The sequence below is a fragment of the Ahaetulla prasina genome, chromosome 1 (genome assembly GCF_028640845.1).
Source record: "Ahaetulla prasina isolate Xishuangbanna chromosome 1, ASM2864084v1, whole genome shotgun sequence".
NCBI classification, from domain to species: Eukaryota; Metazoa; Chordata; class Lepidosauria; order Squamata; family Colubridae; genus Ahaetulla; species Ahaetulla prasina.
This window is the reverse complement of record NC_080539.1, coordinates 142,713,739-142,729,465: the sequence shown is the minus strand read 5'-3', so window position 1 is coordinate 142,729,465 and position 15,727 is coordinate 142,713,739. Positions and strand designations below refer to the sequence as shown.

The window sequence follows — 15,727 nt, the reverse complement described above, 5'->3', positions numbered from 1 at the left end:
ATATATTAACAGCAGCAAGATTGGCCTTTGCCCAAAAATGGAAAAATAAAGAGACGCCCATAGAAGAAGAAGTATTAGCTAAAATCTTAACTTGTGTGGAAATGGACAGGTTGACGCTGGAACTCAAGGATAAGAGCGAATCAGAGTATTATGAAATCTGGAACAAATTTTATTATTAGATAGAGAGGAGGAAGAATGTTGGGATAAAGGAATATTGATTAATTGAATGTTTAGTAACTTTTATCTCAGTTGTCATGATAGATAGGTACGAACTGGGTATTGATGTAACATTCACAGATGACAGAACCCAAGTTGTTTGAAATGTGATAAATAATATAAATATATACAGCAATAAGGAATGGTATTTGTTGCAAGATAAAAATTGATGAAAATGTATAAACCGGAAAAGTTCAACCATGTCCAATGTGTCAGCGTTCCAGAAAAAAAACCCAACTCCAAGTAAAAACTCTGAAGCAATGTTTTTAAATTTGTATTATTAATAAAATTATTTTTTAAGAAAAGAGAGTGCTACTCCAGAGGGGCATTTTGATCAAACTTGTCAAAGTGAAATGCCCCATTTAAGTTCTGCACTGCTTTTACACATAGCCAAGAAGAGCCCTGAGTTGCTTTTACAGGAAACCGATTACATGACCTAATTATTATTTGAATGTTGGATTTCCTTTGACATGCAGGCTGAACTCATTAGCACACAAGATGAACCAAACCCTACTTTCAATTAACTGTTAGTCTTGTATTTTGGTTTTAGACAGTCAAAAAGGCAGCGTCCATGCCAAATTTTGCCTGATCTACAAATGAAAGACAAAACCATGTGTGAAGCCGTATTATTTACTAAGAATGTTCAGATCTTTGGGGGTGGGAAGGAGCATCACTTCTGGCTTTTGCAAGTGCTAAAGAAGGTTAAGAGGAAGCTGTGGGTGAGCTGACATAAAATGCCTCAGTGAGGTAAATGTCTTGTCTCTTACCCTTAACAAGATAAATTACAGCACCTTCTGAATGGAAAGATCTCTAGATAAAGCTGCTTTGGACTGGTGGCATTCCTGTGTTAACAGTTTGGAGCATGATTTTTTTTTCTCAACTTATTGCTAAAATTGAAACGTCTAGACATTTAAAATCTTACACTGTTTGTTTTCTGTTCTGTTGAAAGCTCAACCAGCGGGTTTAACAGCAGGAAGACTTAAAAAGGCAATCCACCTTTTTTCTGGATGGAATAAAGCAGAAATCAATCCTTCAAAGATGACATTATTAAGCAGTAATACTTTAAATAATAGTGCAACTACTATCTTGTAAAAGTTATGAATCTATTGATTCAGTGCCCATTCTAAATCACATTCTTCCTTTCTCTCTCCAGATTCAATCACCCACTATAGGATCTGCCCTCTTGAAAACTACTTGTTTCAGAACACGGTTTAGTCTGCATGAAGGGTCAATTAATGCCATAAAATGTGGGTTTCATCTAAGAAATGGAACAATTAATACTGTTGTGTTTCAGGTTTGTGAGTGTTGAACAGGTTGAAAGCTAAATGTATATATTGTACAAACAAAAAAGGATAACATTGAAACAGGGAAGAAACAGCACTTCTAAAATCTATACACAGTCCATGTCAACAGGCACTGAGTAGCACATTTAATAAAAATCTGTCAGCTGAGCTAGAACTTGAGACAATTCCCATTCCTCCTGTGATCCCTTAACCTCCAGAGCAGAAACTATGTCACATGCATAGAAACTGCTCATGTAATGTTTGATTTCGACCACTATACTTAACCTAAAGAACTATTTTATCTCACTAAGCTATTTACACTAAGTAAATGGATCCATCTGATATATATTCAGTCAGAGCCAATAAACTACGAAGACATAATAGATGAAGCAGACTATACTTTTTTTAAAAAATCTTTATAAACAGAAAATCTTGTCTGCTGCTCTTTATGAACTTTTCAGCAAAATGCCAATTGAGGGTTACTTAACAAACAAGGACCCATCCTTCATGGACAACAAACACATGAACCCCTTTATTAAGTAACTTGCTGCCAAAGCAGCAATATATCATGGTCTGAAACAGAAATATTTTAATAGAAAGTGACATGTGAACACATGGTTCCCAGTAAACAGCAAAATAGCTTTTTTTAAACTTAAGTTTAAAAGTTTTTCTATCATGGTCTTTTAGCTCTCATAAATGTTTTACACACAAAAACCTGTCATCATTAATTTATGTAACCAAACATTCCAAAATAGTTTTCTCATAAATTCTCTAGAAATTAAATTTTAAATTGTGTATAGGGGAATCTCTGGGGAAAGCTGTTCATTTTTATAAAGCACATATGTAACACATTTTACAGTGGGACGCCAATAAAGGTATTTTCAAGGTATTTTCAAGGCTAATGTCTGTTCATTGTTGCTTTCAGCTGAGGAAACTTTTGCAAATTTAGGTTTTATACATAAAACCATCTCTGATTTTAGCTTCTGACAAGATCCTTTTCTCCAAGTGTTCATGAGTGGTCAGAAGGGACTGACAAAGTGGATTTCTTTTGTATCTTTCTATAATAGTCATTCGCAAAAAAGTCTCCATTCACAAAACAGAGAGTTGTATTTGTACAAACTAGGGATGTACAGGTAGCCCTGGACTTATGAACACAATTGAGCCCAAAATTTCCATTGCTAAACAAGACAGTTGTTGTGTGACTTCTTCCCCATTTTACGATCTTTCTTGCACCATTGTTAAATGAATCACTGCAGTTAGTTACAGCTGTTGAATGAATCTGGCTTCCCTCACTGACTTTGCTTGTCAGAAGATTGCAAAAAATAATTGGGGGACCCTGGGACACAACAGCCATCATAAGGGGATGCAGTAATGGTCAATGGTGTGAAAAACAGTCATAAACCACTTTTTTCAGTGCCGCTGTATCTTTGAACAGCCACTATGGTTGTAAATTAAGGATTACCTGTAATCAATTTGAATGTTGTAGATGTTAAACTGCTCCATATGAAAAGCCCTTTCATCTCTACCATAGAGAAACATATGATGGCCCTGAGCCCTGACATTGCTCATCTACAGTTCAAACGTTTGGCTTCACTGGAAAGCAGTGGGATCTGACCGAGGGTCAGTAGATCTCTGGAAAGGGATGCAGAGCTACTGGCCGAGAAAAAGGAAGCTCTCATGTCCTGGTGATTCCAAGCAGATTGTAGTTTTCCTAAGTGATTCCAGGCATGCTGTAATTTTCCTGACACCATACAAAAATGGTTTAATCCTGCCTTCTTTCAGGATTCTTTGCTGAATTCTGAGACCATCCTCCAGTATTTCCTAAATGCATCTGGTACAAGGACTCCGTAGGCCTAATCCTATTTGCTTCCAAACCCAAAAAATGTTCACCAGCTACCGTGAGTTGCAAAGCATTCTTGTTTTTCAAGTGCTGACAAAATGTTCAGCCACTGGATCATTGTATTTAGCAGTGGGTTGGATATCCAGTAAGCAAAACTGGACAGGGCTTTGACATACAGGGTGTATTTAATTAAATTAAAATTTAATTATATATAGGAAGGGTTTAATTAAAAGAAAAGTGTACTTTAAAAGCACTATAGCCTGTTGGGCAAAAAGAAGTTACGTTTGGAAAATTTGAGAAAGAATGCGAAGGTACCAAGTCAATTCCTATAGGTCTGCAGTAAAACCTAATTCAGCTATAATTATATTTTACCTCTTGGGCAGAACCTTGGGTCTCACTTAAATCGTATGAAATGCCCTTGAAGGATTTTTAGAACATCTTTGGATCCATGAAATTGTAAGGGAAGGGTCACTCAGGCCACTGATTCCAACCCTCCTCAAGTACAATTGCCTTTCTTGCAACCTATTTCAATTCATCTGAATCCTAAATGCACGGGTGTCAAACTCGTGGCATGATGTTTCTGTCACATGACGTTTCACAAAGTTTTTCCCCATTGGCGGAGCTGTGGTGGGCGTGGCTTGCGTGTGACACATCTGGCCTGCGGATTGCCAGTTTGACACCCCTGCCTTAAAGTATGGAGTCAGAACTGGGCACAATACTTAAAATGAAATGTGATAAGGATAGATAGAAATACTACCTCCTATGATTTGAAAATGATACCTTATTGGTTCATCCTAAATTGCATTTGCCTTTTTTTCGCTGTCATATCACATTGCTGATTATCATTCACTTTGTATTCAGCTACTATGACAAGATCGTGTTATTGTTTTTACACATATTATTTCCAAGCCAGGTGTCCCTATTAAATTCCTGGTCTGTATAACTCCAAGCCAAAATAAGAAGCTTCCTATTGGGAGTCTATTAACATTTTTGCTTAAATAAAATAGAAATGTCCCCCGACCTTCTGGTTTTACATGAAGTATAGCATTATGACAGTAGTAAATATTTCAGTGCTTCCTAGTAATTTGCCACAAAGAATCATAAAAATTGAAGGCATTTGTATTAACCTTCTGCTTCCAACTGTGGATATTTTAAAGTGGAACTGTTATTAGAAGACTATTAATATGTCAACTCCTCTATACACATAACCAAGTTGTAATCCATTTGAATTTTGTAGACTGCCCTGAAGTCTGTTTCATTGTATAATGGATCTTTAAAACCAACTAACTAACCACAGTGGCTACTAATAAAAAAACTAATGAGCAGCCAGCTGATGGTTGTTGGCAAAATTAATGATATGAGGTAGAACTCATATTCCACTTACTGTATTATAGATCAATTTTCCATTATAGAGGCTTCCAGGTGGATAACAAATTAGTAAACTGCTAGTGCCAATCCAGGCAATGTCTGCAGTAGGTTTCCTAAAGCATAGGAGAATTTTAGCCTCTTTTTTTTAGGGGGGGAAATGGAAATTCTTATCTGAATGAAAGCCAGTGGAAACTACTAAAATTACCTGAACTATATCATGGTTTTGCCAGCAAGCCTGAGGATCCAGGGGACAGATGAACTAGTGAATTGGCTCCCTTATTATTAATATTCCTCTGCCTGTTTTTTTTTTGTTTAGTTTTGCTTTTATAGTTTTTTTAAATGCCCTCTAATTATTTAATGGTTTTAGATAATGTTTTGTAGTTTTACTGTTTTATTGGACTGTTGCACATCGCCCAGAGTTGCTTTTTGTGAAATGGGTGGCCATATAAATTTGATTGGTTTTTTTAACACTGTGTATCTTCATTTTAGATTCCCTAAATCCTCTGATCCAATACTGATAGTCCTCGACTTACAACAGTTGGCCATTTGAAGTTACAATGGCATTGAAAAAAAGTGACGTATGACCATTTTTCACATTTATGACCGTTGCAGCATCCCTATGGTCACAGGATTTATATTCAGATGCTTGCCAACTGATTCACATTTATGACAGTTGCAGTGTCCCGGGGTCGTGTGTTCACTTTTTGCAATCTTCTGACAGGCAAAGTCAATGGGGAAGCCAGATTTACTTAACAATCACCTTACTAATTTAACAACTCCAGTGATTCGCTTAACAAATGTGGCCAGAAAAGTCATAAAATGGGGCAAAATTCAATTAACATATTTCTCACTTAGCAACAGAAATTTTGGGCTGATATTATGGTCGTAAGTTGAGGACTACCTGTCACACTGTTGGGAGAGGACTGGTAGTAGAAAATCATTGAATTTAACAGTAGTTTTTTTTCTGGGAATATAGAAGAATTGTAATGGAAAATTCAGAAGCCAATTTATTTGCACAGGTGGTTATATTATGATCCTTGCAACATATAGATCTATCTACAGAATAATCTGCATGTTATTATATTAGCATTAGGCAGTTTATTTTGTCCACTCCAAGCATTTTATAGGCAATATTTTCTGAGTGAGAGGCATACATTCATAAAATTCCACAGTGGGTGGGTCTTCCCATCTAGCCTATTTTCAATAATACTATATCTTGTTCCAGTAAATCTCCATTGCCTTCAAGTTCTCCGTACCTGCCTGAAAACGTCCAATGAGGAGGAGGAATACAACCACATTCACGTGAAGCACACCGGATGGAAGTTATTTGTCTTTATGACAGTTTTCAGTGCCAATTTAGCTTAAATTGACAATGAATCAGGAAATGCTTATCGGAATAAAGCCTGGAAATTTTAAACAGATGCGGTGCTTGACCCCTCTCGTTTTGACCACCCTGTTGCAAGTCTTCTGTTTTCACTGCCTTAATTAGAAGTGGAAATCTAGACCAAGCACAAACTGATCGATGCCTGAACTGTGTAGTGAATGTTAAGTTCATAAACTTTTAAAAAGTTTTCAGGGGGAAAAACCAGTGATCCAAATCTTTTAGCTGTGTCTTTATCAAGCTGATATTCTCCAAGTATATTTGAACACTATTCCTATCATCCCCAGACAGCAGATGGGCTAGGCAAAATCTGCTAAGCACCAGGTTGGTGGAAGGCATTTGAAAATCGTAGTGAGTTTGTGCATTTTGAAATTCTGATGCTTAGGAGAATCTTTGACATATCTCTAAAAAGGAAGTTCTCTCACCTTTGTCCAGGCTGCTTCCTCCGTATAAAGTACACTTGTTCATTTGATATTTAGACATAAATATCCTATGTCCTGTACTGTAGGGTAGACATGAGATCATATTTGCAAAGTCTGTAAACACCGATCTTCCCTAAATTGCCCCAAAACAAGTGAGGTCATTGGTTTCTATTTTCTGCATTATTTATTTCTGCACATTTTCTGCAGCCTGGATATTTGTTCTCCAGCAGGTCACTGAGAAATATATGAATGGGAGAAAGATTATGGTGCATTTAGTGGTTTAGAGAAAGCAGATGTGAAGTCCTGGACTGGATTTAGTGGCTGGGGAATGGGAAGCATTGTATTACAGTGGTTCTCTTTCTTCCATGGCCAGTTCCAGTCAGTCTTAGTAGGAGATGATACTTCATCTTGGATTCTGGATTTGAGCAGGTACGCAACTTGGGGGTCCTCTTAGACCCGTGATGGCAAACCTATGGCATGTGTGCCACAGGTGGCACGTGGAGCCATATTGGTGGGCACGTGAATGTTGCCTTAGCTTAGCTCCGGTGCACATGCAAATGCTGGCCAACTGATTTTCGGGCCTTCTGGGCCTACCGGAAGTCTGGAAACAGGCCATTTCCAGCCTCCAAAGGGCTTCCAGGTAGGTGGGGAAGGCCATTTTCACCCTCCCCAGGCTCTAAGAAAGTCTCTAAAGCCTGGGGAGGGTGAAAAACGGGCCTACAGGGCCCACCGTGCCATCAGGTGCCAAAAGTGGGGGGAGCACGGGAGCTGGGGTGCATTGAATTATGGGTGTGGGCATGCGCATGCGTGACCCCTCTGCGCGACCCCCACTTTTGGCACGCGACAGCAAACAGGTTAGACATCACTTTCTTAGACTCCCAGCTCCTATTAAGAAGCAGATGGCAGCCATGGCGCTGGAGAGCCTCTAAACAGTATCTAGTGCATTAATTGCACTCTTTCTTATACTAGAAGGCCTTGCTCATGGTCATACCTTGGTCACCCATTTGGATTACTGCAATGCATTCTACATGGAGCTGTCCTTGAAGACTACCCAGAAAATTCAACTACCGTATTTCTCCATAAAGATGACCCACCTTGAAAAGAAGCATTATCACGTTTTTGAGCGCATGCAATCAAATTAAGCCCCACCCACAAAAGTAGCCCTAATTAAGACCCTGTCCACCCCAGGGTGAGGCACACAGGTAAAAAATAAGCTAGGGTGGGGATGGGGGGGTGGAGCTGCCCTACTTACCAGACCTTGCACACCCCGACACCTGCCTCGCCTTCTTCTGCAGCCGCCACTCTCGCGCATCACCCTGGCCTCCATTTTGCCTTCAGATGCCTTCCGGCATCTGTTATCTGCAGCCAATAACAAAGCTCTGGATCGATCCGGAGCTCTCTTATGGCAGGCATCTGAAAGCGAAACGGAGGCCAGGACGATGCAGGCAAGTGGCGGCAAGCAGCCGCAGAAGAAGTAGGACAGCAGCTGGCTCATGCGGGGTGGGGCTGTCGGTGCCATAGCTGCGAGGTGAGTCAATAATTAGAACCCTCCAAAAAGAAGGCCTAGCCTTTTTTTCAGGAGTCAAAAGAAAATAAGACCCAGCCTTCTTTTTGGAGAAACATGATAGTTGAGAATGCAGCAGTGTGCACAATAATGGAGGCCCCTAGATTTGCCCATGTAAATCCTCTATTGCACAAGCTGCACTGGCTTCCAGTTTCTTTCTGGGTGCAATTCAAGATGCTGGCCATCCTCTTTAATGCCCTATATGGCACAAGGCAGGGTTATTTGTGAGATCCCCTTTCCCTAAGGATATCTACCCATTCTACCAGATAAGATAGGGTGGCCTTACAGAATGCTCTGCTCCTGAGGTTTGGCAGGTATCCACCCACCTTTCCCCAAAGGGTTGGGGAAGTTTGACTCGGCATGAGGTTTTTGTTGCTTTTAATATGTTTAATTTTATAGTTTTATGGATTTTATGCTGTTTTTTGATTGGGAGCTGCCCAGAATTGGATATAAGATGGGCATCTGTTTATTTAAATGGTTTAAATAAATAAATACAAAGCGTGTGTAGCAAAGATAAGTTGAATGTCAGTTGCTGAATGCGCAGAATGAGTGATATATGATGGAAAGTGTGAGAATAAATAGAATTCTTAGAAATTTGTTCATCACTGAATAGGGAATAAGATAAGAATGCACGATGATTCCTTAACTGCTTAATGTATTTGTGGAGAAATGTATAAGAAAATTTAAGTGTATTGTTCACGGATGTAAATGTCTGTTATGTTATAATATGCCATAATATTGATTGAAAACCTGAATAATTGGCAGCTAATATTAGAGTAGTTGTATGATGCAATGAAGAATGTGAATCTAAAAGCTAATGTAAGGTCAAAGCAGCTATGTTTCACAGGGAAAAACTGAATGAACAATTGCAAGGCATACATATATAGTTGAAAACTATAGCAAGGTGATGAAGCTTATCTTATACACAGGAGAGGTTAATTCATATTAGCACATATCAGAACTTCCAAGAAAGAAATGGCAAATTGAATGCATCTCTTCAAAAAGTGGAACCAACAATTATGGCAGAATGAAAAGCCAGTGAGTAGACCAGCTCTTTCTGATTCGTCTGCAGACAAGGAGAGGATTTGAGACTGCCCACAAGTCTCACTGGAGAAGAACCTAATGCTTGGAAAGATTAAGGGCAAAAGAAGAAGGGGACGACAGAGAACGAGGTCGCTGGATGGAATCACTGAAGCAGGAGGCGTGAGCTTAAATGGACTCCAGAGGATGGTAGAGGACAGAAAGGCCTGGAAGAACATTGTCCATGGAGTCACAATGGGTCGGACACGACTTCACAACTAACAACAAGAATAAGTCCTCCTTGCTCCATACACTTGCTCTCACAAGGAGACGTCAAGACAATGATCTCTGGCAGGTTTAGATTTGGCAGATAAGAGAAGAGTCATTTTCACTCACATCGTGGGCATCTTTTTAAAGGACAGTGGTTCACATACTTCCTTTTCTAATCACTGGGAAATGGCTTGTAATTGCTTTTCATCTATTAAGAACCTCAGTATCAACACATTTGATAATACCAGGTAAATTATTTTCAAGTCTTAGCAAGAGACGATTTAAATACAAGTATAAGGATTTTTTAATTAAAAAATTAGAACAAACAGCAAAAAGGTGATTAGAAGTTTGATTTTGAAAAGTTACAAACAGACTAAAGGTCCAGAATGGATTTGAAATAAAAGTTTGAAATTAAAATTGTCCACCTTCCTGTGAAAAAAATGTTTTTTGCTTTGAATTATTTAAAAAAGGATAGGATGGGACTTTGAAGGTTGGTCACTAGAGGGAACCAGAGGAAACAATAATACAATTATAGAACATCACTTAAACTTGACTTACTAAACTTGACTTACTAATACAGAGTAGAGCAAAATAACATTGAGTGTATTGAAGGATATTTTTGAACAACGGACCCAGAATTTAAAGAGTGTCTGTTTTTATAGACAAGATTGAGACTGATCTGAAAATGGACTTAAAAATTACAGGTTACAAAAAATGATATGGAAAAAGATACTACGCTGGATATATAAATGAAACTAGCCAATATATTTGTAATTAACAGGGCTACACAAACAACAAAACAAAAGACTGATCTGGAAAACTTTCCTACATTGGATTTACAAAACAGGCTTCTTAAAGTTTTGAACAATATTGTATTGAATTGATGCTAGAATAATTAATAAATTTTTATGCTATATTGCAATATCAATTCATGCAATATCAAAGGCTTGCAACATATTAAAAAAATTAAAAAGTAAAAAATACAAAACGATTAAAAGGATTACTATAAATAGAAATCTAAAAAAACCAAGAGGATGAGCAACATGGGGGGGCTTCGATCTTTTCTCTCCCGTCAGCCACCCACCCCTAATGAAGTATACCCTTATTGAGACCCCAGGCCAACCAATAGAACCAGGTTTTCAGGCACTTCTGGGAAGTCAGGAGAAGGTGGGGGACACCTCACCTGTACCAGAATATTTCAGAATGTGGGGACCACAGTAAAAAAAGCTCTTCTCCTAGTCCCTGCCAAAGAAATTCTTTGGCAGATACAAAGTAGACCTCTTCTGCTGAAGTGAATGGGGCGGACTAGTCCCATTAGGACAGTGCTTCTCAATTATTTTCTGTCATGCCCCCCTAGGAAGAAAACATTTTTCGCGCGCCCCGCGCGACTGTAAACACGGGGCTTAGCTTGTTATGACAGTGTTTGCCGAGGTCAAATGCGCCCCCCTTTATGGAGCCTCGCGCCCCCCCTGGGGGGCGCGCCCCACTATTTGAGAAGCACTGCATTAGGATGAGAGGAGACTAAAGATACTTAGATACATGTGCAGGTAACACTGGATGTGTAGATGGTACCATTTTTATGCATGGCTGGTAATGGGAGTGCTAATATTTGCCATGATGATTCTGACTTAGTTTCTGGAATTTCAAGTTAAAGGCTCAGTTCTACCTAATTTTTTTCAGACACTAGTCAGAATTATCATGCCTTCCAACCTGGTGCCACCAGTTACGTTGTGCTTTTGTAAAGTTTAAACATTTTATTCTAATGTAAATCATTATACATTACTTCAGTGCAGATTTCAACACAATAATCTTTATATAACATAGCTGAAAAGTATTATCATTCTAATATTTTAAAAGCTTGAAGTACTGCATTGAAAATAAAAAGAGAAAAGTAAACAAAATGTGTGTTGCCTTCACCCATATATATTTAGGATGTCATTGACTTCTCCCATATATAGTTTATATCATGTTTTCTTGTCCACTTTCTAAGGTTAAATAAAAGCCTAGCAAGCAAATTATTTTTAAAAAACAAAATAATAATACACTGCAAGAACATTCAATACATATACTGTAAATACAAAGCAGTACAAAATAGGCAATGTTATTTTCAAGCAATATTATTTTTAAATAAGCACATTGTTGTACTATTCACACAATTATTTATATTATGGGTATAAAACATTTTTGATGCCAGGAGTTTTATTTGGTCTTTGGATACATTCCCAAAAAATAATGTAGAGTCTTGCCAAAAAAACTGGAGGGGCCAGGATGAAAACTTGTAATTAAAACAACATTAAATGCATTTTATATGGTGATTCCATTTAATCATTTCTCTTTTCTCTCATAGTGGCTGGGAACTTGGAAAGTACCTCAGGATTTAGGGGACAATGTGCCCAGATGGTACATTTCTGACCAATAATAAATTCCTATTAAGCATCATAATGACTGTTGTTGTTGAGTCTCTAAGTTGTGTCCAGCTCTTTGTGATCCCCATGGACCTTAGGGTACAATGCTCCACTGTCTCCCAGAGTTTGTCCAAATCCACATTCATTGTGTCGATGACACTATCTCATCCTCTGTCATCCCCTTCTCCTTTAACCTTCAGTCTTTCCCAACATCAGGGTCTTTTCCAATGAGTCTTCTCTTCTCATTTGGTGGCCAAAGTACTTGAGCTTCAGCTTCAAGTATCTGTCCTTCCAAAGAACAGTCAGGGGTGATTCCCTCTAGGACAGCAGTTCTCAATCAGTGGGTCGCGACTCCATTGGGGGTCGAATGACGATTTGCCAGGGGTCGCCTAAGACCATTGGAAATATGGGAAGTATACTTGCGAGTTGCAGAATCACGCTCCAATGGTTGACTCCACAAGCCAGCTGCAGGCTCTTCAAATCACTTGCCGAATTCGGCTTCAGGCGCAATGAATTAAAAAAGAGACAAATCTTTGTTCTGATGTCTCCCTCTCAAGCCAGCTGCAATCACTCCCAATTGCTAGCCTAATCTGGCTTCAGGCGCGATAAACTTAATAGGGGAAGAGTCTCCGCTTTAATGCCTCCGTCCTCAAGGCAATCGCAAGCACTTCAGATCGCTAGCCAATATGGCTTCAGGTGTGATAAATTCAAAACAAAAATAATTTTACGTTTGGGGTTGCCACATCGTGGGAAATTGTATTAAAGGGGTCGCAGCACTATAAAGGTTGAGAACCACTGCTCTAGGATTAATTGATTTTTTCTCCAGGCAGTCCAAGGGATTCTCAAGAGTCTTTTCCAACATCACAATTCAAAAGCAAATGACTACCCATGGACACTGGTTAATGCTTGGAATGAGATAGGGCAATATGGTCAATCATGTACTAACTCCATTGGTTTGCACCAGTTTACTATTTGCTTTTTTATCCTTCTTATAAGCAGCTCAAAATAGTATTCTTTCTATCCCGTTTTATGCTCACAGCCACACCATGAAGTAAATTGCACTGTAAATACAGTAATGCCTGGGCAAGGTCAACTTTTTACTTACTTACTTTTTATTTATTTATTTGATTTTTATCCTTTTATTATTTTTGTAAATAACACAAGGTGATGAGCATATCCAATAGTCCTTCCTCCTCCTCTTCTATATATCAACCCTGTGAGATGGATTGGTCAGAGTGTGTGTGGCTGGTCCAAAGTCATTCACCCAGCTTGCATGTCTAAAGAGAAACTAGAATTCTGTCTCCTGGTTTCTCACCACTAGCCCAGACAAACTTCTGTTCTCTTCTGGGATTATAATCCATTCAGAAGTTACAGTTTTCTGCTGAAATACTGAAATGACCTAGGCAACTATCCTTGTTTTCTTACCTCTCTATAGTTTGAATCCTAAAAAAGAGAGTTGCTCAAGAGAACTCTCATGAAATGAAAAATTGCAGCAGTTGGGGACGTATTGAAACACTTAAAAGAGCAGCTCCCACATGATGGCGGTAGTTTAAAGGTCATTTGATAAAGGTTCACACTGTTCCCATAATTCCTCCACTAGCAGGACTCCCTGGAATCACGTACTGTATATAAATGAATATCCCCCAAATCAGACGATACATGGCTAGGATATCCATAGTACCCTTCCCCGAATCCGGAATCAGCAGACGTCCTACTTCTAAAATTGGGTCTTTTTACATGTGCGACATTGACACTTATTTGTATGAAATGATGTATATTACAAAATGTTATTCTTTCTTTCCATAGAGTTTACTATTCTTCTAACATAAAGGTTATCAATTTTAAATGACTGATAAAAGTGCAGTACGTCTGTGGCAACTTGTTTTCAACTGAAAAAAGATCACTATAAATAGGCAGATAATGTCTGGGATTTCCACAGCCTAAATGTTGCTATAAATAGTAGTTGAAATTTTCCCACTTCATGCTTTTAGAAAGAACATTCTCCACTTCCTTTCATATAATACTCTTGGGAGTTACATGAGAGCAATATTACTAAAATCTATGTTAGGCGAGTAACCAAAATGTATGGCTCAATTTATGCAGAATCCATTGGACGGGATTTAGGGCATTCAGTCACACATTTGAAGTCACTGCACATATTTACATTCTAACTCAATCACTTTGGTTATTTGGAATATAATTTCACTGTCTAACTTCTTACTCTATTAATGAATTTCATAGAAATAATGGAAATCTTTTTGAGGTCATTTACAAGCAGAAAACTAATTGAAATACTAAAGATAGCTCTTCACAAAATACAAATTATAATCTTCCTGGAGAACTGATTGGAATCAAGCAAGAAATAAATTTCAGTTGCATCACTGAAATAACAATAGAACATTTATCCCTAACTTAATATATTTCTTTTATTTCCCACCCGACCTCCACCCCCCACCCCACCCGGATTTATTAAGGAAGCTTTCCTTGGTCTCATGTGCTTCAGATGTGTTGGGACTACAGTGCCCAGTAATTCCCAGGGCAGCACTTTTGCCATATTGGCTGAAGAATTATGGGAATTGTAGACCTAATTGATGAATGTATCTTTTCTTTTTTGTACATATAAGCCAAGACAAATTCCTTGGCCAATAAAAAATTCTATTCTATTCTATTCTCTATTCTAATTAGAAACTTCTAGAGCCTGAGCAAGGCTGCTTTAGCTAGAGTAACATTTTATCCAAAATGCTTCATCCTTGACTACCAAAGGCTTATTTAATGAGGAAAAATTACATTTACCTGTAGGTCTAAGTAGACTTTTTAGTTATTTTTTGCCGCAATTTTTGTCCCAGATGCCAATGAAGTTAAACAGTTAGTGTATCCTCCATTTTTCCTTTTGTCCTCCTTTCCAATTGTCCATGACCTCTGTTCCCTGTTCAGACATCTGGTCACCCTACTTAAAAGCAGAAATCAAACTTTATGAGGAGAATGGGATATATTGCAGCTGAAGAAATCTCTTCAGAGAAGGGATGGTCATTTCACAAGTCAAGCATAAACTAAGCAGTATAGTACATCTGGACTGCAAAAGTTCAGATTCTTCTGTAGAAAAACATTGTAGACCTGTGGACTTCAACTCCCAGAATTCCTGGCTGGAATTCCATAGGTCGTAAAGGGCAATGGTTGCTCACTTCTCATTACAGTATTTTGTATCTCTTTTCTGATAGCCATCAATATTTTTGTAGCTCAGATTGCATAGGGCTACATAAAGAAAGCCTATTTTCACACGACCACCAAATACAACGTACAAATTATAGTGTGGAGAACAAGATTTACCCAGAATAGTACAGATGTTTTAGAGATTGGTTTAATTAAAGGCTTGTTTATTTGCTATTTGCCAAGTAGATTTATATCCTTTCATTCAGGTGCTAAGGGGGGCTTAAATATTAATGTCATCACATCAAAACTTATTTAATAGATTGGCAAGTATTGCAAATCCTTTAGAACAGGTGCAACGTGTGTGGAGTAAGGCATCCCATTCAATACTATACTATAAGTATCATAGTCCTCTATGTACGGTGATAATTGAATTGTGAATTACAGTCATAAAACTTCGCAGTCGTAAGTTAAGGAGTCATGTTTTTGGCATTTTTGGGTAGTTATTAAGCAAACATGTTGGTAATTAATCAAAAAGAAATTAAGTTGCAACTTGAATTATATGAATTGGATGGTGCTTGTTGGATACAAATCATTGTACCATATCCCTGTTCCTTGGTTCCCATGCTTTCCGTGTATTGGCAGTAAAAGGTATAAAATGTTCTCTGCATCAATATGGTTTCAGCTGATGTGGAGCTTCACAATTATAATCTAAACTGCAGAGAGATACAATATTCTGAATAGATTTTCCATTTCATATTTGGTCCCTCCAAAGGTCAAAGCAACTGAGATTTTTACGGAGAGGCAAGTG

General features: G+C 38.3%; 2 protein-coding genes across 3 annotated transcripts in view; one reads left to right on the top strand and one right to left on the bottom strand.

The window, feature by feature from the left end:
• Window positions 1-2,943, top strand: part of MCPH1 (microcephalin 1) — a 116,045-nt gene extending 113,102 nt beyond the window's left edge. The window contains exon 13 of one of the 2 annotated variants that reach the window (XM_058177143.1): window positions 1,370-2,943. In XM_058177143.1, the coding sequence (XP_058033126.1) occupies window positions 1,370-1,431 (62 nt within the window). In that variant the 3' untranslated portion in view covers window positions 1,432-2,943. The remainder of the gene's footprint in view (window positions 1-1,369) is intronic. The other variant, XM_058177118.1, reaches the window with a different exon arrangement.
• ANGPT2 (angiopoietin 2) overlaps window positions 1-8,028 on the bottom strand; it is a 92,259-nt gene extending 84,231 nt beyond the window's left edge. The window contains exon 1 of the mRNA XM_058177189.1: window positions 7,763-8,028. Coding sequence (XP_058033172.1) covers window positions 7,763-8,005 — 243 coding nt within the window. The 5' untranslated portion in view covers window positions 8,006-8,028. The remainder of the gene's footprint in view (window positions 1-7,762) is intronic.
• Between the last annotated feature and the right edge of the window lie 7,699 nt (window positions 8,029-15,727).